The following is a 23,430-nucleotide window of genomic DNA, read 5'->3' on the forward strand; positions in this document are numbered from 1 at the left end:
CTTGAAGATGGTCTCCCCAATGTTCTTGGCATTCAGCTTGTGGTTGTTGGTGAACTCCATGATCATCATATGGTTGGCATTGAGTCCACGTTCCACCATCTCCTGGCACTTGAAAACTTGTTGCTCCATTGCCTCGAGCCTTGTCTCCATGCTTCTGGTCCTCCTTGGTCCCTCAACATCGCGGATGTGCAGCACCCCCTCATGCATCTCAATGGTTTGAGAGTGTTGCGGCACTTCCGCGAGGTAGGGGTTGATGACCTTCTCGAAAAACTTGTCCTTGGGGCACTTAGAGACGTCATGATGATCTAGATCTGTCAGAAAAGCAGCTCGAAACAAGAACAGAGGACAATTGTGTGATACGGGAGTCAAAACCTTCGGGAGATTATATAATGAATTTTTACCGACCAAAATATGTAATGTGCAAGAAAACGGAGTCCGAGAGCGCACGAGGTTCCCATGAGGCGGGGGGCGCGCCCAGGGGGTAGGGCGCGCCCTCCACCCTCGTGGAGTCCTCGTGTCCTTCCCGGCCTGCTTCTTATTTTTGTATTTTTCTAAATATTCCGAAACGGAGAAAAATTGCCATTAGAACTGTTTTGGAGTCGGTTTACTTACCGTACCACATACCTATTCCTTTTCGGAGTCTGAAACGTTCCGGAAAGTGTCCCTTATGTATTCCTCTGGAGTTACGGTTTCAATAACATTGGTTTCAACATTTATAGGATTACCTGAGATATAATGTTTGATTCTTTGACCGTTCACCACCTTCGGATTCGTGCCTTCGAAGTTGTTGATTTTTATGGCACCGGAACAATAGACCTCCTCGATAACGCAAGGACCTTCCCATTTAGATAGAAATTTTCCTGCAAAAAATCTTAAACGAGAGTTGTATAGCAATACATAATCACCTACATTAAACTCACGCTTTTGTATCCTTTTGTCGTGGCATCTTTTAACTTTTTCTTTAAACAATTTGGCATTCTCATAGGCTTGGGTTCTCCATTCATCAAGTGAGCTAATGTCAAATAACCTTTTCTCACCGGCAAGTTTGAAATCATAATTGATCTCTTTAATAGCCCAATAAGCCATATGTTCTAGTTCGGGAGGTAAGTGACATGCTTTTCCATAAACCATTTTATACGGAGACATACCCATAGGATTTTTATATGCAGTTCTATAGGCCCATAATGCATCATCAAGTTTCTTGGACCAATTCTTTCTAGATCTATTAGCAGTCTTTTGCAAAATTAATTTGAGTTCTCTATTACTCAATTCTACTTGACCACTGGACTGTGGGTAATAAGGAGATGCAATTCTATGATTAACATCATACTTAGCAAGCATTTTACGGAAAGCACCATGAATAAAATGTGAACCACCATCAGTCATTAAATACCTAGGGACCCCAAACCTCGGAAAAATAACTTCTTTAAGCATCTTAATAGAGGTGTTATGATCAACACTACTAGTTGGAATAGCTTCTACCCACTTAGTAACGTAATCAACAGCAACTAAAATATGTGTATATCCATTAGAGGCAGGAAAAGGTCCCATATAATCAAAGGCCCAAACATCAAATGGTTCAATAACAAGCGAATAATTCATAGGCATTTCTTGACGTCTACTGATATTACCAATTCTTTGACATTCATCACAAGATAAGACAAACTTACGGGCATCCTTGAAGAGAGTAGGCCAATAAAAACCGGATTGCAATACCTTATGTGCAGTTCTATCTCTAGCGTGGTGTCCTCCATAAGCTTCAGAGTGACACTTGCGTAGGATCTGTTCCTGTTCATGCTCAGGTACACAACGCCTAATAACACCATCTACTCATTCTTTATAAAGATGTGGGTCATCCCAAAAGTAATGTCTTAAATCATAGACAAACTTTTTCTTTTGCTGGTATGTGAAACTAGGTTGTATAAATTTAGCAACAATGTAATTAGCATAATCAGCATACCATGGAGCAGTATGAGAAGCATTTATGACATTTAATTGTTCATCAGGAAAGCTATCATCAATAGGTAGTGGGTTATCAAGAACATTTTCTAACCTAGACAAGTTATCTGCAACGGGGTCCTCAGCTCCCTTTCTATCAATAATATGCAAATCAAATTCTTGTAGCAAGAGAACCCATCTAATAAGTCTAGGTTTAGCATCTTTCTTTTCCATAAGATATTTAATAGCAGCATGATCAGTGTGAATAGTTACTTTAGAATCAACAATATAAGGTCTGAACTTATCACAAGCAAATACAACTGCTAAAAATTCTTTTTCAGTAGTAGCATAATTTCTCTGGGCATTGTCTAGAGTTTTACAAGAATATTGAATAACATTTAATTTATTATCAACTCTTTGCCCTAGAACAGCACCCACAACATAATCACTAGCATCACACATAATTTCAAAAGGTAAATTCCAATCAGGTGGCTGAACAATCGATGCAGAGATCAATGTTTTCTTAAGTATTTCAAATGCTTCTACACAATCATCATCAAAGACGAATGGTATATATTTTTGTAATAAATTAGTCAGAGGCCGATAAATTTTTGAGAAGTCCTTAATGAACCTCCTATAAAAGCTGGCATGACCAAGGAAACTTCTTATACCTTTGATGTCCTTGGGACACGGTATCTTTTCAATAGCATCAACTTTATCTTTATCAACTTCAATGCCCCTTTCAGAAATTTTGTGCCCCAAGACAATACCTTCATTAACCGTGAAGTGGCACTTCTCCCAATTCAAGACAAGGTTAGTTTCTTCACATCTCTGCAAAACTCGATCAAGGTTGCTTAAGCAATCATCAAAAGAGGATCCATAAACGGAGAAATCGTCCATGAAAACCTCACAAATCTTTTCACAAAAGTCAGAGAATATAGCCATCATGCATCTTTGAAAGGTAGCGGGTGCATTACATAAACCAAAAGGCATACGTCTATAAGCAAAAGTACCGAAAGGGCAAGTAAAAGTGGTCTTAGCTTGATCATCAGCTGACACGCGTATTTGAAAGAAACCAGAATAACCATCTAGAAAGCAAAAATGTGTATGTTTGGATAATATTTCTAGCATTTGATCAATAAAAGTTAAGGGGTCATGATCTTTTTTAGTAGCCTTATTTAATTTGTGGAAATCAATTACCATCCTATAACCTTTAATAATTCTTTGCGGAATCAATTCATCTTTATCACTAGGAACGACAGTAATACCTCCCTTCTTAGGAACACAATAGACAGGACTTACCCACTGACTATCAGCAACGGGATAAATTATACCTGCCTCAAGGAGTTTTAGTATTTCTTTTCTTACCACTTCTTTCATCTTAGGATTCAGCCGTCATTTATGATCAATAACTGGTTTGGCATCTTTCTCCAAATTTATTTTGTGTTGACATAGAGTGGGACTAATGCCCTTAAGATCATCAAGAGTATATCCAATAGCAGCACGGTGCTTCTTCAGAGTTTTCAATAATTTTTCTTCCTCCTTCTCTGAAAGGTTAGCACTAATAATAACAAGATATATCTTCTTTTCATCAAGATAAGCATATTTAAGAGTATCAGGCAATGGTTTAAGCTCAAACACGGGATCACCCTTGGGTGGAGGAGGATCCCTTAAGATTTCAACAGGAAAGTTGTGTTTCATAATAGGTCCCTGTTTAAAGAACACTTCATCTATTTCCCTTCTTTCATTCATAAACATATCATTTTCATGGTCTAGCAAATATTGTTCTAAAGGATCACTAGGAGGTACGGCAATAGAAGCAAGACCAATAATTTCATCTTTACTAGGCAATTCCTCTTCACGGTGTTGTCTATGAAATTTAGAAAAGTTGAACTCATGAGACATATCACCTAAACCAATAGTAACAACATCCTTTTCATAGTCTATCCTAGCATTAACAATGTTTAAGAAGGGTCTACCAAATATAATGGGACAAAAGCTATCTTGTGGGGAACCAAGAACAAGAAAATCAGCAGGATATTTAGTTTTCCCACACAAGACTTCAACATATCTAACAATCCCAATTGGTGAAATAGTATCTCTATTGGCAAGTTTAATTATGACATCAATATCTTCTAACTCAGCAGGTGCAATATCGTGCATAATTTCTTTGTATAAGTCAATAGGTATTGCACTAGCACTAGCACCCATATCACACAAGCCATGATAACAACGATCTCCTATTTTAACAGAAATAACAGGCATGCCTACCACAGGTCTATGTTTATCTTTAGCACAAGGTTTAGCAATTCTAGCAGTTTCATCACATAAATAAATAACATGCACATCAATATTATCAGCCAAGAGATCCTTAACAATAGCAATATTAGGTTCAACTTTAACTTGCTCAGGAGGTGTATAGGTTCTAATATTGCTTTTACGAACCACAGTTGAAGGTTTAGCATGATCTTTTATCCTAACAGGAAAAGGTGGTTTCTCAACATAAGAGTAGGAATAATAGGATCATCATAAGTGATAGTCTTTTCTTCAACTTTAATAGGTGCAGCTACTTTTACTTCTATGGGAGGATGATATTTAAACCACTTCTTAGGGAGATCAACATGAGTAGCAAAAGATTTACAGAAAGAAGCTACTATCTCAGAGTCAAGTCCATATTTAGTGCTAAATTTACGGAAAACATCGGTATCCATAAAAGATTTAACACAATCAAACTTAGATGTCATACCTGACTCCTTACCTTCGTTGAGATCCCAATCTTCAGAGTTGCATTTAATTCTTTCCAATAAATCCCATTTGAATTCAATATTCTTCATCATAAAAGAGCCAGCACAAGAAGTATCGAGCATGGTGCGATTGTTGTCAGAAAGCCGAGCATAATTTTTTTGGATAATCATTTCTATTGAGAGCTCATGATTGGGGCATGAATATAACATTGATTTAAGCCTCCCCCAAGCTTGAGCGATGCTTTCTCCTTCGCAAGGCCAAAAATTATATACATAATTGCGATCACGATGAACAAGATGCATAGGATAAAACTTCTGATGAAATTCCAATTTCAATCGTTTGTAGTTCCATGATCCCATATCATCACATAGCCTATACCATGTCAATGCATATCCCTTCAAAGATAAAGGGAAGACCTTCTTCTTGATAACATCATCGGGCATACCTGCAAGCTTAAATAATCCACAAACTTCATCCACATATATTAGGTGCTCATCAGGATGTAATGTTCCATCTCCTGCAAAAGGATTAGCTAGCAGTTTTTCTATCATACCCGAAGGAATTTCAAAGTAGACATTTTCATTTTCAGTAGGTTGAGGAGCAACTCTTTGCTCTACTGGTCGGGGTGAAGATACCCCGGACAAGCCCCTCATAGGATTACTTTCCATAGTAACAAGTGACAGTAAATTTCAGCACACTATATAAATTTTTCCTTACCAAATTCCACCTACCAAAGACGCTTCACTCCCCGGCAACGGCGCCACAAAAGAGTCTTGATTCCCCACAAGTATAGGGGATCTATCATAGTCCTTTCGATAAGTAAGAGTGTCGAACCAACGAGGAGCAGAAGGAAATGATAAGCGGTTTTCAGCAAGGTATTCTCTGCAAGCACTGAAATTATAGTAATAGATAGTTTTGTGATAAGGTAATTTGTAACGAGAAACAAGTAACAAAAGTAAATAAAGTGCAGCAAGGTGGCCCAATCCTTTTTGTAGCAAAGGACAAACCTGGACAAACTCTTATATATAAGAAAGCGCTCCCGAGGACACATGGGAATTATCGCCAAGCTAGTTTTTATCACGTTCATATGATTCGCGTTCGGTACTTTGATAATTTGATATGTGGGTGGACCGGTGCTTGGGTACTGTCCTTACTTGAACAAGCATCCCACTTATGATTAAGCCCCATTGCAAGCATCTGCAACTACAACAGAAGTATTAAGGTAAACCTAACCATAGCATGAAACATATGGATCCAAATCAGCCCCTTACGAAGCAACACATAAACTAGGGTTTAAGCTTCTGTCACTCTAGCAACCCATCATCTACTTATTACTTCCCAATGCCTCTCTCTAGGCCCAAATAATGGTGAAGTGTCATGTAGTCGACGTTCACATAACACCACTAGAGGAGAGACAACATACATCTCATCAAAATATCGAACGAATACCAAATTCACATGACTACTAATAGCAAGACTTCTCCCATGTCCTCAGGAACAAACTTAACAACTCACAAAGCATATTCATGTTCATAATCAGAGGAGTATTAATATGCATATAGGATCTGAACATATGATCTTCCACCAAATAAACCAACTAGCATCAACTACGAGAAGTAATCAACACTACTAGCAACCTACGGGTACCAATCCAGACTTAGAGACAAGAATTGGATAGAAGAGATGAACTAGGGTTTGAGAGGAGACGGTGCTGGTGAAGATGTTGATGGAGATTGCCCCCCTCCCGATGAGAGGAGCGTTGGTGATGACGATGACGATGATCTCCCCCTCCCGTAGGGAAGTGTCCCGGCAGAACAGCTCTACCAGAGCCCTAGATTGGTTCCGCCAAGGTTCCGCCTCGTGGCGGCGGAGTCTCGTCCCAAAAGCTTGCTTATGATTTTTTTTCCTCAACGAAAGACTCCATATAACAGAAGATGGGCATCGGAGGGCCACCAGGGGGCCCACGAGGCAGGGAGGCGCGCCTAGGGGAGTAGGGCGCGCCCCCACCCTCGTGGCTGGTGAGTGGCCCCCCTTTGGTACTTCTTGCGCTCAGTATTTTTTATATATTCTGGAAATAACTTCCGTGAAGTTTCAGGACTTTTGGAGCTGTGCAGAATAGGTCTCTAATATTTGCTCCTTTTCTAGCCCAGAATCTCAGCTGCCGGCATTCTCCCTCTTTATGTAAACCTTATAAAATAAGAGAGAATAGGCATAAGTATTGTGACATAATGTGTAATAATAGTCCATAATGCAATAAAAATCGATGTAAAAGCATGATGCAAAATGGACGTATCACCCCCGGTGTCGTCACCTCGCATAGGGCGACCCAGATCCGCCCCCAACGCCCACGATAGACCTGCCTTCACCGCAAGACGCGGCCACACCAGTCAGCAGACACACGGGCCACCGCGATGGAAGGCAGCAACCCCGGATCCGATGCCAGTCGCCCACACGAGCCACCACGCCGAGAGGCAGCTGCCTCAGATCTGCGTGAACGCCAGTCGCGAGAGCCCCGCCGCCACCATCCTAGGGGCACGTGCGGCAGGGGTTGCCCCCGAGTCGTCGGAGGAGACGACGCAGGGGGGGGCGTCATAGATTGCTAATATATTCAAGGCAATTTTTTTTATTGATGTATGGCGCAGAAATAAATTGTATTATAAAGAAAGTTGGAATTAATATACACAGTCCCCACAATTTGTTAACTAAGAATCCCGCAAAAAGTTTTTGAATCTAATTTTACTTTATGTTTCTCTTCCAAAACCATCTTTTTTGGGCGCAACACTTCTTTGACATAAGCTGCAACATGGCCCGAGAGGAATCAGTATGGGCCATGTCTTCTGAGAAGGATTACACGATCGGTCTAGAACATGGTGGATGTAGCAACCATGCACTATTCACTCGGATCACACTGGTTTTAGCCGTTGGATTTAGGACATAAATGGTTAGGATTGATGGCCAGTTCCAATTCAAATTGGTACACTATAGTCGTGTAGCTGAAACTTGATGAAGTTTTAAAAACTCATTAAAACATATTCCAAATGGGTGTCATTTCAAAGCCATCCCACAAAAAACATGAAGATGCAAGTGAAATTTAATTTAAACTTTTGGTTTAAAAGATCCAGATACAAAAAGCAAAAAGAAAAGAAAAAGGTAGGTGCAGAGAAAGCGTTGACGCCTCCCTGCCCCTCATGCCACAAAGTGCCTCCCGGCTGCCTTCATAAGTTTTAGTCAATTTGATTTTGACCTCGCCGTTTGATTTTTATACTTCGTCATTCTCTCTCGCTTTTTTCCTCGTCTCGACTTAACTTAAAGTCAAGGGTTTTTCACCCCTTGGAAGTGAGCGGCCTCAGACTCTTTTTCTCCTCTGAAGCAATGCCGGTTGTCCTTGTCTGCGCCAAGGTTGTACTGAGGGCCTAGCTCGCCACCGGCCTCCACTCATTCACACATCCCTGACTCCATCGAGGTAATTTGTCCCTGCCTCCATCGAGGTCCTCATGAGCTTTCATTGTCCCAGTATGCTCGTTTTAGGCTTGGAATCAGGCCTAGTGATATCGGCTCTTACATGCGCATTCTATCAATTAAGAAAGCAAGTTTTCAAATTTGAATGTTTTGAAAATTGAAATAATATATTCATGAATGTTTACAAACGATGTGTTCACAAGAGATGCGCCCACACACTTAGAGAAAACAATTCTAAACTCAAAATACACATTAAGAAATAAAAAAAGACAAATCCATGATCCATGATGATAGTGTCAAAGAAGATAAAAGGCAAAAGTGACACTATTCACATATGAATTTCTCTTTTTTATTTCCTCCATGTGTATTATGAAATTTGATTTGAAATGATTTTTATGAGTTGTAGACACATGTATGGTGAACACTCATAATTTTTATAGAAAAATTAACAAAAATACTAACGCCCATACATGTGGGCGTTTGCATCTCGCCTACACGCATGGATCAACATCCGTTTATGTTTGCATAAATCTCGGCATGTTTCGTTAGATTTTTTATGCCACGTAGAACTGGGTTGGTGTGTGTGCATTCATCCGGTCGCCGCCACGTCCGTTTCACCACGCAGGATGGGCTGGTGTGAGCGTTTAGCAGTTCGCCCATACATCAATTTTCACGCACGCAGAGGGGTTGGTATGTGGGCGTTTATCAGTTCGTCCACACGTTCGTCTTCTCTCCCGCACCCAAAGCTGTTAGTTGCCATGTGTTTTGTACGGTACATGACAACTGCCCTAGCGTGCTTGTAAGCATATGGCAACTCTCTCCTTACTCGAGTTGACATGTGTTTTGCAGGGTACATGGCAACTGCCCTAGCATGCTTGTAAGCAGATGTCAACTCTCTCTTTACCCGAACATATTCTTTTGCCATGCCTTTTTTTAGTGTTATATGGCAACTACCGTGTTAGTAGGTGTCAACTCCTAAAATTTTCAAATCATGGCAACTGCAGTAGACCAAACCATACATGGAAATAGCTGCAGTTGTCCAAAAATGGCATCTGGCACTTGCCCTGAGATGGCAACTGCAGTTGAGCAACCATGGCAACTGTAGTTGTCGGACATGTCAACTGTAGTTCAGCAACATGGCAACTGCAGCTAAACGAACATGAAAGAGGGTTCGGACCATGGCAACTGAGGGGACGCGTGGTGACTGTCACGTGGAGCGTGTGGAACCATGAGTACGGGCATGTGAGCGTTATTTATTTTACCCACACATAGACGTGTGGGAGGGACCGCGAGGGAAAAGACCGGGCGTGTGGACATTACTTGTTTTGCCCACACGCAGACGTGTGAACTGGTTCTTTAGATACCACACAAAACGTGTGGCCAAACACCTTAACGCCTACACATGTGGGCGTTATCAGGACCCAAAATTAATACATCTAAATTTGATATCATTTTTAAAAAAAGATTGATAGTATAAAAAAAAGTGTGTGGTCTCAGTTCTCAGAGTGAACTATGCGGCTGGCTGGTAGTACTACAGTGAACAAAAGGTTTTGTCTCCGTTCTAAAAGAAGTTGGCATGAAAAACTCCCTAAAAGAAATTTGGTCTGAATAAAGGACGCGATGCAGAGGATAGACTGGATAGACACGCAGGATTAGCAGCATGTGAAGTTTGTCGGTACGAATAAATCCGCTGCTCCGCTGCCGTCTTTCGGCATCCCGTGCCGTGAAGTTTTGTCGATTCTTTGGCTCTGTTTGAATCCTAAGTTAAAGTTAGTTTTAGTTAGTTGGGGTTTAAATAACCTAAAAATATCCAAACATGATGAGTTAGTTTGGGTTAGTTGAATTTAACCCACTTTAAAAAACTAGTCCGCACTAGAGGAACTTATTTGGGTTAGTTTTCCTAGGCCCACTAGAAAAAATAGTAAAAAAGTTATCCCTTCCATTCAAACATGATCCAAAGTAGTCAAATGATTGAGAAAAAATATTTATTGTCAATTTAACTCTACCATCCAAACAGCTCTTTGGTTAGAGTTAGTCTAGGGTTAGTTCAAGGTTAGAATCTAACTCTAACCTCTAACTGAGTTAGAGTATCCAAAAAGGCCTTCGTTATATACTGGCATCTCCAACAGTGTTTCGTAATTCGTGAATCAATTTGTGGTTGGATATTTAGAGAAACAGTGGTATCCCAATCCACTATGGTTTAAATCCTGGTACTCGTATTATTTCTAAATTTATTTCAGTATTTTCAGCGATGTAATTTCAGTGGAAGGAGACGTTCCCGTTGATGATGAGGCGTCTATGATGACTTCGTAACTCTCAAGATGATATGCCGACTCCTTCTCTTAAAAGTGTCCATAAAAATAGAATATGCGTGTTTATAAAGGTGAGTATATATGTATATATATAAACGCTTGCGTCTATACTGTGCTTAAAAAATAAAAATGTTCCTTAAACCGGCCCTTAGGAAAAATATAATGTGCTGCCGTCCATCTCATGATACAGTGCTCCAAGACCTCATGGTTCGTTGGATCTACATGCAAGGGACATGATCATCTTACTACCCCATGAAACGTTGGATCTGCATGCAAGCAATAGGATCATCTATCTTTTTACACACACTCCTAGTGTGTCTTGCGTGCCATCACACACGAGTCGCAAGACTGGCTCAAACTTGAGAATTTTTCTGAAATCTTGATTTTTTTTAAGTAAGGAAAATAATCAAAAAGAAAAAGAAAAATGAGATGACAAAAACATGGGTGTCCCTTCTCCCATAGGGGCCGGCCCAAGAGCGCTTGCGGGGGAACGGGGGGTGTTAACGGTGTCCTGGATACTTGGCATATACATCAAAGCATATTCAAATATTCGGCATGTTTATCTCTAAAAGCAACCGATCATGTGTAATGCTAGGTATCACTCGGTGCCTATATAAGCCGAGGGTTTTGGTCTGTAGAGATAAATCATCCTGTATTTTGTACCCCATCCCCCACCCCCATCCCCCATCCACAATACGAATGGAAATACAACACTGAAAGACGAAAATCCATTTCTGCGTCTGAGCTCATTTGCACCCGCGCCGATGAAAAAAAATAAAAGCAAATACTAGAAAAATTCGAAAAATTCCAAATAAAATTTGTGTGGTAGAAAATTTGATGCGCGAGGCCCGCTCCAAATTTTAAGTTATTTGGACATATGAGCAGCTCTCAGCAAAAAAGGCAAATTGGGGGTCTGTAAAAATGTTTACTGTTCATGTACTGTTTTGGCCCGATTTGTCTTTTTTGCTGAGAACTGCTCATATGTCCAAATGACTTGAAATTTGGAGCAGGCCTCACGCATCAAATTGTCTACCACACAAAATTTTATTTGAAATTTTTTGAATTTGTTTTGAATTTTTTATGATTTTTTTCTAACCGGGTGCAGATGAGCCTGGGCACCAAAACGCCCTACTCATTGAAAGATAAATAACATAAATGAAATAACCAACCATAATAACTTGCTAGAGAAAAAAAGACATCCACCAGACGAAGAACAACCTGACAAAAACATGCATTAGCCTCTAGCTTGTACCACGATGACTAATAAGGGTTACCCCTTGTAAAGGTTACTCCCACCTGAAAGTTTTCCCTTTTGTTGTAGATTCATTTATTCAAAACGGGTTATCTCTTGGACCGTGCGTCAAGATCCTAAACCATTTTCACTGTTGAATTTCTCGCATCAAGATCTTTAAATCTAGATCCCACGTTAATAGATTCCGACTAACTTTTTTCACAAAAAAGAAAAGAAAAAACCCAAAGCCGGAAGCACTACCCCTCCCCCCTCCCCAGTTTTTCCCTTCCCGAGAGGCATAGTCGTGCTTCTCGCGAAAACAAATTTGTATCTCCACGAGAAGCAAACAAATCTGTGCTTCTCGTGAAAGCAAAAAAGCACATTTTTTCCCAAGAGGCATAGATGTGCTTCTCGCGGGAGTAAATCTGTGTCTCCATCAAAAGCAAATATGTCATTATTGTGCAAGAAAAAACACATTTTTTTACTATTTTTGAGAGGCACAGTCGTGGTTCTCACGGAAGCAAATTTGTGCTTCTCGTGTAAACAAAAAATACATGTCTTCTCTTTTTCTGAGAGGCACAACTGTGTTTCTCGCGCAAGCAAATATGTGCTTCCATGATAAGCAAATATTTACTTCTCGTGCAAAAAAATCACACAAATCTGTGCTTCCAAAGCCACTATATATCCTTTTTCTGTCCGGATGGTGGAAAGCCATTGCTGATTTTTTATTTTTTTTGCTCTTTGGCGGAAGGTTGCTAGCATTTGGCGGAAGCACTATTGTTTCACTTTTTTTTCCTCAAGTGCTGTAGTCTATTTTTCTTTTTCAAGTGCTCACAGTGGCGGAAAGCACTAAATTTTGAAGTCACAATGGCGAAAGGCCATTAGCCAATAGTTGCGGACCGATTCCGGGCAATATCATGTCTGTTCTTTTCAAATACCGTGTCCGTTTGTGGGTCGGCGTTGGAGGAGCCCATCAAAATGACCTGAATGATTCGGCCCGAGGAGAAAAGGCCTCGCATGTAAAACGTCCCAACGGAGGCCCACGAGCAAGTCAAACGGTCAAGTCTGAACGCCGCCGCACCTGACCGTGCGTGTCCCCAACGCGTACGCGTAAAAAGCCGGCCCAGGACTGGAACCAGAACGGGTATTCCACCCGTCACCCTAGACAGGCTTCGTTTCCTCCGGCGACGGCGGAACGAGCGAGAGAGTCCTCGGCGCGGCCGACAACCGGCTGCGGGATCGCGCGATTCAGCCGGCGCCAAGGGCCGCAGAACTAGCGGCACCGCACCGCACCGCGCCGCACGCCATGGCAGGTTCGTCGCCTCCCCGCCCCGCGCGCTTGCGCCCCCCACCCTCCCCTCCCCTCCCCTCCCCGGATTACTTTTCTGATGATGGTTGGATCGATCGTGTTGGGTGCGATTTTGGTGCGCGCGGTTGGTCTTGGGCCGTCGCTTAGTTCGCGATGGATCGGGTTGGGGCGTGGGAAGCATCCGATCGATTAGGTAGGGTAGTAGGTGGGTGGCCATGTTCAGGAACGTCTTTCGGGAAGTACTGCGAATTCAGGAACGATAACCGATAATTGGTATAGTTTGGGGTTGAAGTTGAGATGGCTCTGAGTATTTCTCATGTGAGGTATTATATGTCAAACCTTCATACATGTGTTTAGCTTAATTAGCTCCTCTGCTTATTCCAAAAAAATTGTACAGGTGTTTAGAACTTTAGATGGTTTCTTTCCTGCACATTTCTTGCAGGTTAACTGATACTAGTTCCTAAACGTTTTCATGACTGGCTGCAATCTCCGCCTTCTAGTATAGCGCTCTGCCCGTAAACATCCAGCTAAGATTGCTGTCCAGTGTCCAGGGTGGAAGTAAAAGCATGGTTCCTCATAGTTAGAAGCAATTTCTTCATTTCATTCAGTCACGAATGTACCAGCTCAGATTGCTACAGTGTGCAGATAAAATCATGTCTCTTCATAGTTAGAACAATCCCTTCATTCAGTCATGAATGTGATTTGCAGGTAATAACCCACCACCAAAGCCATGGGAACGTGTTGGCACTTCATCTGGTCCAGCGCCTTTCAAACCCCCATCTGGAGGCAGCACAAATGACGTTGTTGAGGCCTCTGGGACAGCAAAACCTGGGGAAGTTGTTTCTGCTGCACAGAGCAATGCTGCTTTCAACGTGAACAATCCAGTTGCAGGGCCTGTGCCCCCGCGTCCCTGGCAGCAGCAAGGATACGGAAATACTTATGGGGGTAATCAATAATTTGTGCAGCGTTCCAGCAATTACATGCTCTTTGTGGCTTGAAATGATAACTTTTCAATCAAAATGCAGGTTATGGTGCCAGTACCTATAATTCATATGGTGGATTTGGTGGGGCTTATAGTAACGGCGGGCTATATGGAAATAATAACATGTATTCAGGGTATGGAGGTGGTTACGGCAGTTCGTACGGGGGCTCTGGAATGTATGGTGGGTCAATGTATAATAACGGGATGGGAAACCCATACGGTGGTATGGGCATGGCTCCTTACAATCAGGGTCCTAATTCATTTGGTCCTCCAGCACCACCCCCAGGTTTCTGGGTGTCCTTCCTACAAGTGGTAATGCCATTTCTACCAACTGAAAATTGAATTAGATATTGATTTGTGCAATTTATAATCCATACAGTTGAGCATGATTCAGCTTTGCACAATTGTGTCCTTCATATGGTGATTGCTGTGCTTAAACTTTTGTGGATCTAAGTTTGCTTGTTTAGCCTGTTTGTGCTGCCATGTTATGATTATCCTGATGAAGTTCATGCCTTCTTTATGTATAAAAATTAGTTGGCGGAACCGGTTTCAGGTTTGGCTAGAAATCTATGATCTAAATCTATGGCGCGGCTATTGTCCAACGCACAATTTGTTCCTTGCATCTTGTGCATTCAAAACATAATAATTAATCATTTTATATGCTTTAAATGGGGACAACATTCTATTTACTCTGGTTCTCGCTGATTGCAGATGCATGGGATTGTGAATTTCTCTGGACGAGTTGCTTTCCTTATCAGCCAGAATACTCAGGCATTCCACATGTTCATCACAGCTCTTTTGCAGGTATCCTTTGACGAGTGCCTTTCCATTTGGACTCTATTCAAGCATGCTTCTTAAGTTCTTCTGAATTCTGATCCAATGATATTATTGCCACAGCTATGTGATAAGTCTGGAATGCTTTATGGTGAGCTTGCGAGATTCACATTTCGATTGCTGGGGATCAAAACCAAACCAAATAAGGGCAGAATTCAGGGTGCACAAGCTCCATCATCGGATGGGCCAGGCCAGCAGTTCGTTGAGGCACCAAAAGCTAACAAGAACTCATGGGAGAATGTCTGGAACGGCGATGCTAAGGGAATGTGAGCTGCTATATGTGTGCAGTTACAGTGACAGGTTTTGTTAGACGAGGACGATGAGTTTGCTTATGGCTATGGGGAGAAAGGAAATCTGCTGATTTCTGTTCTGATGCATCTGCCATTTGAACCAGAGCGAGAAAGCCAAGTAATCCCTATTGCTCGTTGTATTTACCGTGATATCTTTTCTTCCCTGGTATCTGTGTAGTGCTGTTACGAGGAGTTTGCTGCTGTGAGAAATGTGAGCTTGTAAAGTATGGCTTTCCTGATAATAGAGTAAATATTACCCAAAATGCCTTGTCCGGAGAAGTGGTCCACAATATTACTGTTTTCCGTCATATCCTTTTTAATGATAAAAAGATATATTTTTATTTTAGTACAGGAGTATACTGGCGCTCCTCGTGATAACGGCTTGGAATTATTATCTGCTCTCACAGTTGTTTTCGCCAACAGGCGGAGTGATCATGATTAATCAGCAATATCCCTTCCCTTTGGAACAGTTGCTGGGACAGATAAAAGTTCTTGGGCTCTTGCAGAGGGTAGTGCTGCTACTCGTAAGTGTTACTAGCTGCGTGGTGCGCGAAACTGGTCTGAAGTTGACATGCGCCGTGAGCTCTGAGGCTGAAGCGCGTTGTTTCTTATCCTCCTTGTTGCCTGACTGTCGTTTATGCAGAGCATGATTTGTACCATAGCTCTGAACTTTTGCCTTTTGAAAACTGTATGACACGAGAGACTTGTAAAGGCCATGTGATGTCCTGTGTCTCTGACCAAGACGGAGCAGATTTGCATGGCAACCTCTTGCGATGGCTGACGCAGGTCTTGTGGGTGTATCAGGTTCGTTCACCGAGTCCTTAAGTGAACATGGTCACTGGTCCCTGTATGTACCCCATTATCGCCAAACAGTCCCACTTGAGCAACCAAACCAAACGTGCCATATATCAAGATACAGTACCATAATTCTTTTCAAAAAAAAGATACAGTACCATAAAATTTTCAAAAACCGTAGATCGGCTGCCGAGTACGGGCGCCTAATATCTCTTCTGCTGTCCAGCAATCACCGGCGCGACAAGATCACCTGGACTCACCGATGATCAAGACAATTGGTCGCCACGGCCTTTAATTTCTTACAATTTTCCGAGAGAAGGTCAGGGAGGAGATAATCTGCTGCAACGGAAACACAAAAAATAAAGAAAATGAGCCCCTTTTATTGTGTTTCTCCGTTGGCTTGGCTGCTCATGATGATGTCAAGTGGATGAGGAAGCAGTGTAGGAGGAGCCACCCTTCATCCCAACCTCCAATAGCTCATCCGTAACCTCCACCCCTGCCTTTCCCCCTCAACTATCTCCACGTCTCCCTGCATCTTTGTCTCCATGCGCAGCTGAAGCCTCCCCCTATCTGCTATCCCCTGGCTACTATATATCACTTGCACTCCCCACCACTCCCTCCCGTTCGTGTTCCCTTCTCCCGCCTGCGTCCTCCTCTAAGGTAAAGCGCAATCCATTCCATTCCATCCATGTTCTTCCTTCACCCGCTTCATGCGTCGCAGTTTCTTCTCGAGCTCGGTCTGCCTGTGTTTCTGTTGAAAGAGTACGAGGATTGGGGAGTGCCTGTGTTTCTGTTGAAAGAGCTCGGTCTGCCTGTGTTTCTGTTGAAAGAGTAGCTTTTCCTTTGTCTTCCGTCTCTTTGTTGGTTCGATCCTCTGTAGGAGCAGTGAGGATTTCGTGTTTGTTTCTTCTTGACTTTGCGTTTACCGATGTTCCAAAGTTCCATTGCTAGCTTCACCACGTTCCTTTATCATTTCTGCCAAAATGAATCGCGCGTCGGTTTGTTTCGCTGTTTTCTCCTAGGAAATTGTTCGTCGGTTTTGCTTTTCTGCTGAAAGAGCAGTATTTATATCTTTTATGCAGAAACAAAATGGGCATCTGCATGCACTCTGCAAGAAAGGTGTCCCTTTTTGTTTCTCCAGCCATGGAACCTGCCATCATACTATTTTTTTGGAGTAGCTCGGCTTGTTGCTTTAAAAGAAAGGGCGTCCATACTTTCATCTTCCCAAGTTTTTTGCATGTAAACGACGGCCGTTTTGGAGGAAGATCTAGCTCTACCGTCTAACACGCTCGCCCTGTGCTGTTCTTGGTTGCAGAGTGGTGAGGGGTTCGTCGCTGCTAGCCAGGCAATCATGGCGGAGACGGTCACCAATGTATCGGAGTACCAGGCCATCGCGAAGCGGAAGCTTCCCAAGATGGCCTACGACTACTACGCGTCCGGGGCGGAGGACGAGTGGACCCTCAAGGAGAACAGGGAGGCATTCTCCAGGATCCTGTAAGCCAAACAATTTTAGTTTGTCTATTTAACCTGGTTTAACGCCTGTATTCCCTTCATTCTTAAATATAAGTTTTTGTAGAGCTTCCATTATGGACTATATACGAAGCAAAATAAGTGAATATGCACTCTAAAATGCATCTATATATATCCGTATATGGTCTATAATGAAGTCTCTACAAAGACTTATATTTAGGAATGAAGTGAGTATACTACACATGCATGTGTGGGTCGAGCGAGCTCTGGGCTTTTGAGTTCCAAACAAGATTATCTTAAACGTTTAGGGCACTGATGATGAAAATAGTGGTCATCGGATTTAACCTGATCATAAGTATTACCTCCATTCCAAATTAGTTGTTGTAAATTTATCTAGATACGGATGTACCTAACACTAAATCGTGTGTAGATATATATCCTTATCTAGATAAATTTAAGATAACTAATTCGGAATGAAGGGAATATTATACTGGCCTTGGAATTATAAATTGCTCTGGTATGTTTTATCGGACACTTTTTAGGAGCTATATAGATTTATTAAACTGTACAAACCATTCAATGCTTTCACAAATTATTGTAAAAATAGTTCAAAAATATGTGGAGAGAAAGAAACATTTATACTCAGTGTTGTGTTTGAGTCCATTATATTATCCTTTTTTGTGGGGGAGTCCATTTTATTATCTGAGTCTGTATATTATGCGAGCAACAGTTATAGTGTTAGTACTACCCTCCAAGCAGGTATCCTTCTGTATTAACTAAAGTAGAAGCATCATTTCCTTTTCCGATGAAATTGGAATTTGAAACAACAGTTTCATCGATTGAAAGCACTTTCGTTTGCAATGAAAAATGTAAACAACATTAATGGTTGAATTGTCCTCTTATGTGCGCAATAATACCTTTTTGGAATAGGTATAGGTATACTATACAACTTGACAATTTCATAGTTACACTTGTTGCTATTCCGTCCACAACATAGCAAAAGTTATAGTTAATATATAGCATAATTTCGATGGAGCTTTTCAACAAAAGTTGCCAAAATTGTGCGAAACACATTCACACAAACTTTTCTAGTTATTAAATCTACATCGAACTATCATGGTCACCTCTAGCATTTAATACATAGAACACCTTCATCCTAACCCCAACTTGTCTCCCTCCCATCCAAACGTCGTCGCACAATGGCACACTCTCCTCCTCCATCCTCTTCTACCTCTAGTGTTGCCCTTTTCCTCTTCTCCAACGATCTTTATGTTGCCACACTTCCTCCTCTTCTATGATGGTCCTTGAGGACACCTTCCAGTGATGTTTTGTGACCTCTTTGTTGAGTACCTATACAAGAAATAGGCGAAGGAAGGAAGAAAGAGGTTGGGGACTATTCTTCAAAGAAATTTACTTTGTGGGTGATATGAGAAGACATCTTTAGCCATCATGAGTCGCTTCGTTGAGTCAAAAAGTAGGTGGGATGACCATGTTTTATCAAAACCAACTAAAAGTAAAAATAGTAATTTCCGGTAATTTAACGTGCATTCCAAATCTAAACCTCAAAACTATTCCACAATGACGTCTATCCCAAATCCTTTGATGTCTGATTCAATGTTCCAGAACCTCGTTCGTGACTCTGCCTAACTCCACATCATGAATGATTCAGGTTGATCTCAATTATTATCACAATTCCAACGTCCACTCTTGCCTATTCATTTAGTTCCAGCTTCACTACCTTCTTCTTTGAGTAATACAGTGACAACAACCATTTTTGAATATTATCGTCATGATTCCTTTTTCAGAAGGAATGGTTGTTTTCTTATGTAACACGACATGATGGGTTCTCATTATCAATTTATTGGATAAAAAACATAATTAGGTGGTAGTACTTAAAGAAAAATAATTACACTACGCTAATATGCACCGTTGGCAGTGACGGGCAAAATATTTTACGTGCTATAGGATAGGTTAAATATAATATCATTATCTATATATTTATATTGAACTATTTTACCCTGACATAACTCACATAGCCAATAATATATGTTGTTTTGTTAAGACATTATTTGATAAATTATATATAAAAACATTTTTTAGTATAACAAGTATCATGAACAATAAAGAAAAGATCATTTATATCGATGTGCAAATACAGTTTCAACATCCACCATTAGATATACATTTCTTGTACGACACTAAAACTATATTTTGTTACAAAATTTGTTTGTATTATTTAGTTTATAGTGTTTAAAATATATTTTGGTGTATTAATTTTTCACAATGTGTTTCGGCATTAAGCAAAGAGGAAACCAATAATTTCACATTATTCCACCAACTTATCGTATGTCCCTTGATGTATCATAATGTATTTATATATGTATCGTTAAATATCTATCAAACTTGGTAGAGTGTCTTTTGATTATACGGATTTAGCAGATAACTTGAGAAGTCTGAAGTTCAAGACTATGAAGATTAGGTGCAGTTAAACAGATGTTTCTAAAGTTTGTGAAGTGTCAAGTCATAGTATGTCATTTCCTTAAAATGATATTAGGATGTGCTCAATCTACCAAGAATCTCTCATTGTCTGTTGCCTTGACTCGTCAATTTTAGAGCAGAAAATTTACCTCTACCACTGGGTGCCAACTTGAACCCAAATCCCTCCGTTCCGCTCTCTCTCATGCGATAAGCGGCTATGTGTTTCACCTCTCCGCCGCCGCCTCCCATCAGGGGCGGAGATAGGAACCAGGCCCCTAGCATGGGCCCAAGGCATGAGGGCCAATCCCTTTGTTGACTGGAGTGATCATCGTAGCTACAGTGACATGGAGGCCCTGGCTCCGCCATGCCTCCCATCCCCTCCTTCCATGTCACGGTCTCGCCCTCGACCATGTAATCTCTCGCCTACGCGTGTACCAAGCTCCTATGCCAGTAGATCGGCGATGTTGAACCCATCAACCTACCTCGCTACATTTTATATTTTGCACGAAAGGGGTAGTATATTGATTAGCAAGAATCAAATCATGTTTGCAAGCACTGCTCGTTACATTAGTTGGTAAGATGTTTGGTGTTTCTTTTTATCAATGGCCCTCAATCTAACGGAACTAATTCATGTGTGACCAGGTTTCGCCCTCGCATACTGATCGACGTGTCGACCATCGACATGACCACATCTGTGCTGGGAATAAAGATATCCATGCCCATCATGATTTCCCCCACCGCCTTTCAGAAGATGGCTCACCCAGAAGGTACTTGGTTACTCAACTCGAGCACTCTTTCCTCGTGTTTACTTTGCGATTAGCCGGTTTCCTTAGATTGGAACTATGCATCTAGCCCAAATAATAGTATTACCACATTCAACATGAAACATCAGCTTCATACACTAATACTACAGTGAACCATACTGATACACTGAGACAGAGTTAACTACCGTAGATACGTAGTGAACAATCGTCAAACCAGAGTTGACTCTGTGCAACACACCTGCGAAACCAGAGTATGTCTTGTGTTTCTCGAGCTAACTGAGACCCCTTGTGTGTTGATTAATTCAGGAGAGTACGCAACAGCACGGGCAGCGTCAGCAGCAGGAACTGTGATGGTATGCTCCTGTTAATCCAACCAATTCATGTCGTGTGCGTGTGTGTGTGTGTGTGTGATCCTGAGCTTGAAAACACTTTGCTCTCTATTTTTGTTACCAGACGCTGTCATCGTGGGCTACATCGAGCGTGGAGGAGGTGGCCTCGACTGGGCCGGGGATTCGCTTCTTCCAGCTCTACGTAAGCACCACATCCATCTCTGTTGGTGTCAGACAGATCGATGCATGGCATGGGTATCTGAAGCTAATCATCTTGGTTGGCTGCGATGCGCCATGGACGACGATGGGTGCTTGATTTGCAGGTGTACAAGGACAGGAAGGTGGTGGAGCAGCTGGTGAGGAGGGCGGAGAAGGCCGGGTTCAAGGCCATCGCGCTCACCGTGGACACCCCGCGCCTCGGCCGCCGCGAGGCCGACATCAAGAACAGGTTCGTGCTGCCGCCGGGCCTCACGCTCAAGAACTTCGAGGGCCTCAACCTCGGCACCATGGACCAGGTCAGTTCACCCGCCTTCCTTCATTCCTCCCTCCGTTCCTCGGCTTACCAAAATCGACGTTGCAAATTTTGCTTACCATCTCGATCGGTTGCAGGCCAATGACTCCGGGCTGGCGTCGTACGTCGCCGGCCAAATCGACCGCACCCTGAGCTGGAAGGACGTCAAGTGGCTGCAGAGCATCACCACCATGCCCATCCTCGTCAAGGGAGTCATCACCGCGGAAGACGGTAACCCATCTCGCCATCTCTTCTTCTTAGCTTTGAATTGAGAGCCACGGATGCAAAGATAGGCTGACATCGTCGATTTCCGTGGACACCCGCGCGCGCGCAGCTCGGCTGGCCGTCCACTCCGGCGCGGCGGGCATCATCGTGTCCAACCACGGCGCCCGCCAGCTCGACTACGTGCCGGCCACCATCAGCGCCCTCGAGGAGGTCGTCACGGCCGCCCAGGGACGCATCCCGGTGTACCTCGACGGAGGCGTCCGCCGCGGCACCGACGTCTTCAAGGCGCTCGCCCTCGGCGCCTCCGGTGTCTTCGTAAGCCACCGATCGACCCTTCACCAGTCACTGTACATACCGCGTACGTATGTTTAGCACTGAATTCTCACCCTGTAAATTCTTGTTTGCAGATTGGGCGGCCGGTGGTGTTCGCGCTGGCGGCGGAGGGCGAGGCCGGCGTGCGGAACGTGCTGCGCATGATGCGGGAGGAGTTCGAGCTCACCATGGCGCTCGGCGGGTGCACCAAGCTCAGCGACATCACCCGCAACCACATCTTCACCGAGGGCGACCGCCTCGGGCGCCCCCTGCCGAGGATGTAAGCAAGAGCCAGCGGCATACGAACGCGCCCATCGCCGATCATCGCCGTCTCGACGCACGGCCGGGCATGCTAGCCAAGTATCCACTGCAACGCACGCAATAATTACCGCGAACTCTATACCTACGACATCGTCAGCGCCAAGATGCTAGCCGTGTGTGTCCGGCCGGGGACGGTGAGCCGTAGTAGATAAATTTTGCGTACTGTCCACCGGCACGTCTCGCCATTTGACCATATTTTACACCGACTACACAACCATATTGTATTCCAAATCCTATTGGGTCCGCACATATACACTCATCGATTCTGTATTTATCATACATTGTCATCGAGTAAAGCTTATATGGATACGGGTGTGAACTGGAAAGGGCACGTCGAGCCAATGTGCACGCTAGGCGCCGGTCGGCAGCCGAACTTTCGGCCGGCCACGTTCCCACCGCGTGATCTGCTCTGCCCGCCATGGCCGCACACATCCTCGTCGCCGTTCGTGCCACCGTGACAGAATTCCTGTTTTTTGAATCGAAGAACACGAGTCTCATCATCCATAGTATCAACGGGAGAGTATTGAAAACATGCAATAGGACATAGTCCTTCTCGAGGACGATCCTCACATTACATTATCAACCGTAAAGTTTTTCATTTTTGCGGTTGATCAATCGTAAAGTCTTATCGAGGTAATTTTAAACATCTAATCAATTTGAAGAAGAAAAGTGGAATGCAAGATATTATAATTGAAATTACACTTATACAATGTTCATAACTAATTGCACTTAGTAATTGAACAATTTTAACTTTAAAGTGCGCTCACACTCAAATCAACATCTCTCATAATTGATATTAAGCGATTCAAGATTCATGTCTCAGTTGTTCATCATTGATGTGTACATTGTTGATGACAAATAATTCCACGGTGGGCAAACTTGTCAATCACATCTCTATGTGACTCTTGTTCATCTTTCGATGGACGTGTTCTGAGCTCAGGACGATCCTGCCATGAACATAAGACAACCAAGTGATCTTGCTGTAAGGTCTGACCTCTTATACACACATCTACCATTGTTATTATGGGATTTTTTTCTTCTAGCTCGACTTCTTCCTCTTTTCATATCGTTACTTTTCAAAATGAGTTTTATTTCTTTAGTAGGTACCCTCCTCGTATGGTATAG

At 42.7% G+C, this 23,430-nt stretch overlaps 2 protein-coding genes across 2 annotated transcripts; both read left to right on the forward strand.

Annotated features, from left to right (window-relative positions):
* Positions 1-12,794: 12,794 nt before the first annotated feature.
* LOC125510869 (peroxisomal membrane protein 13-like) lies at positions 12,795-15,446 on the forward strand. Its single transcript, XM_048676142.1, has 5 exons — positions 12,795-12,998; positions 13,703-13,939; positions 14,020-14,288; positions 14,688-14,780; positions 14,874-15,446. Exons 1-5 carry the CDS (start codon positions 12,992-12,994, stop codon positions 15,078-15,080), a joined length of 813 nt encoding a protein of 270 aa, XP_048532099.1. The 5' UTR covers positions 12,795-12,991; the 3' UTR covers positions 15,081-15,446.
* A 945-nt stretch (positions 15,447-16,391) lies between these two features.
* Positions 16,392-22,624, forward strand: LOC125510868 (glycolate oxidase 1). The gene is made up of 9 exons (XM_048676141.1): positions 16,392-16,555; positions 17,211-17,389; positions 20,486-20,610; positions 20,914-20,960; positions 21,061-21,138; positions 21,260-21,451; positions 21,546-21,678; positions 21,782-21,987; positions 22,080-22,624. Exons 2-9 carry the CDS (start codon positions 17,247-17,249, stop codon positions 22,266-22,268), a joined length of 1,113 nt encoding a protein of 370 aa, XP_048532098.1. The 5' UTR covers positions 16,392-16,555; positions 17,211-17,246; the 3' UTR covers positions 22,269-22,624.
* The last annotated feature ends 806 nt before the right edge of the window (positions 22,625-23,430 follow it).

Source organism: Triticum urartu, chromosome 5 (assembly GCF_003073215.2).
Source record: "Triticum urartu cultivar G1812 chromosome 5, Tu2.1, whole genome shotgun sequence".
Classification (NCBI taxonomy): domain Eukaryota; kingdom Viridiplantae; phylum Streptophyta; class Magnoliopsida; order Poales; family Poaceae; genus Triticum; species Triticum urartu.

Bases quoted from the DNA above. Each gene is read 5' to 3' on its own strand.
- LOC125510869 (XM_048676142.1), top strand. The intron at 13,940-14,019 runs GTAATCAATAAT...ATCAAAATGCAG, and splicing joins ATACGGAAATACTTATGGGG to GTTATGGTGCCAGTACCTAT. The intron at 14,781-14,873 runs GTATCCTTTGAC...TTATTGCCACAG, and splicing joins TCATCACAGCTCTTTTGCAG to CTATGTGATAAGTCTGGAAT.
- LOC125510868 (XM_048676141.1), top strand. From the start codon at position 17,247: ATGGCGGAGACGGTCACCAATGTATCGGAGTACCAGGCCATCGCGAAG. The intron at 20,611-20,913 runs GTACTTGGTTAC...TGATTAATTCAG, and splicing joins GAAGATGGCTCACCCAGAAG to GAGAGTACGCAACAGCACGG. The intron at 21,452-21,545 runs GTCAGTTCACCC...GATCGGTTGCAG, and splicing joins ACCTCGGCACCATGGACCAG to GCCAATGACTCCGGGCTGGC.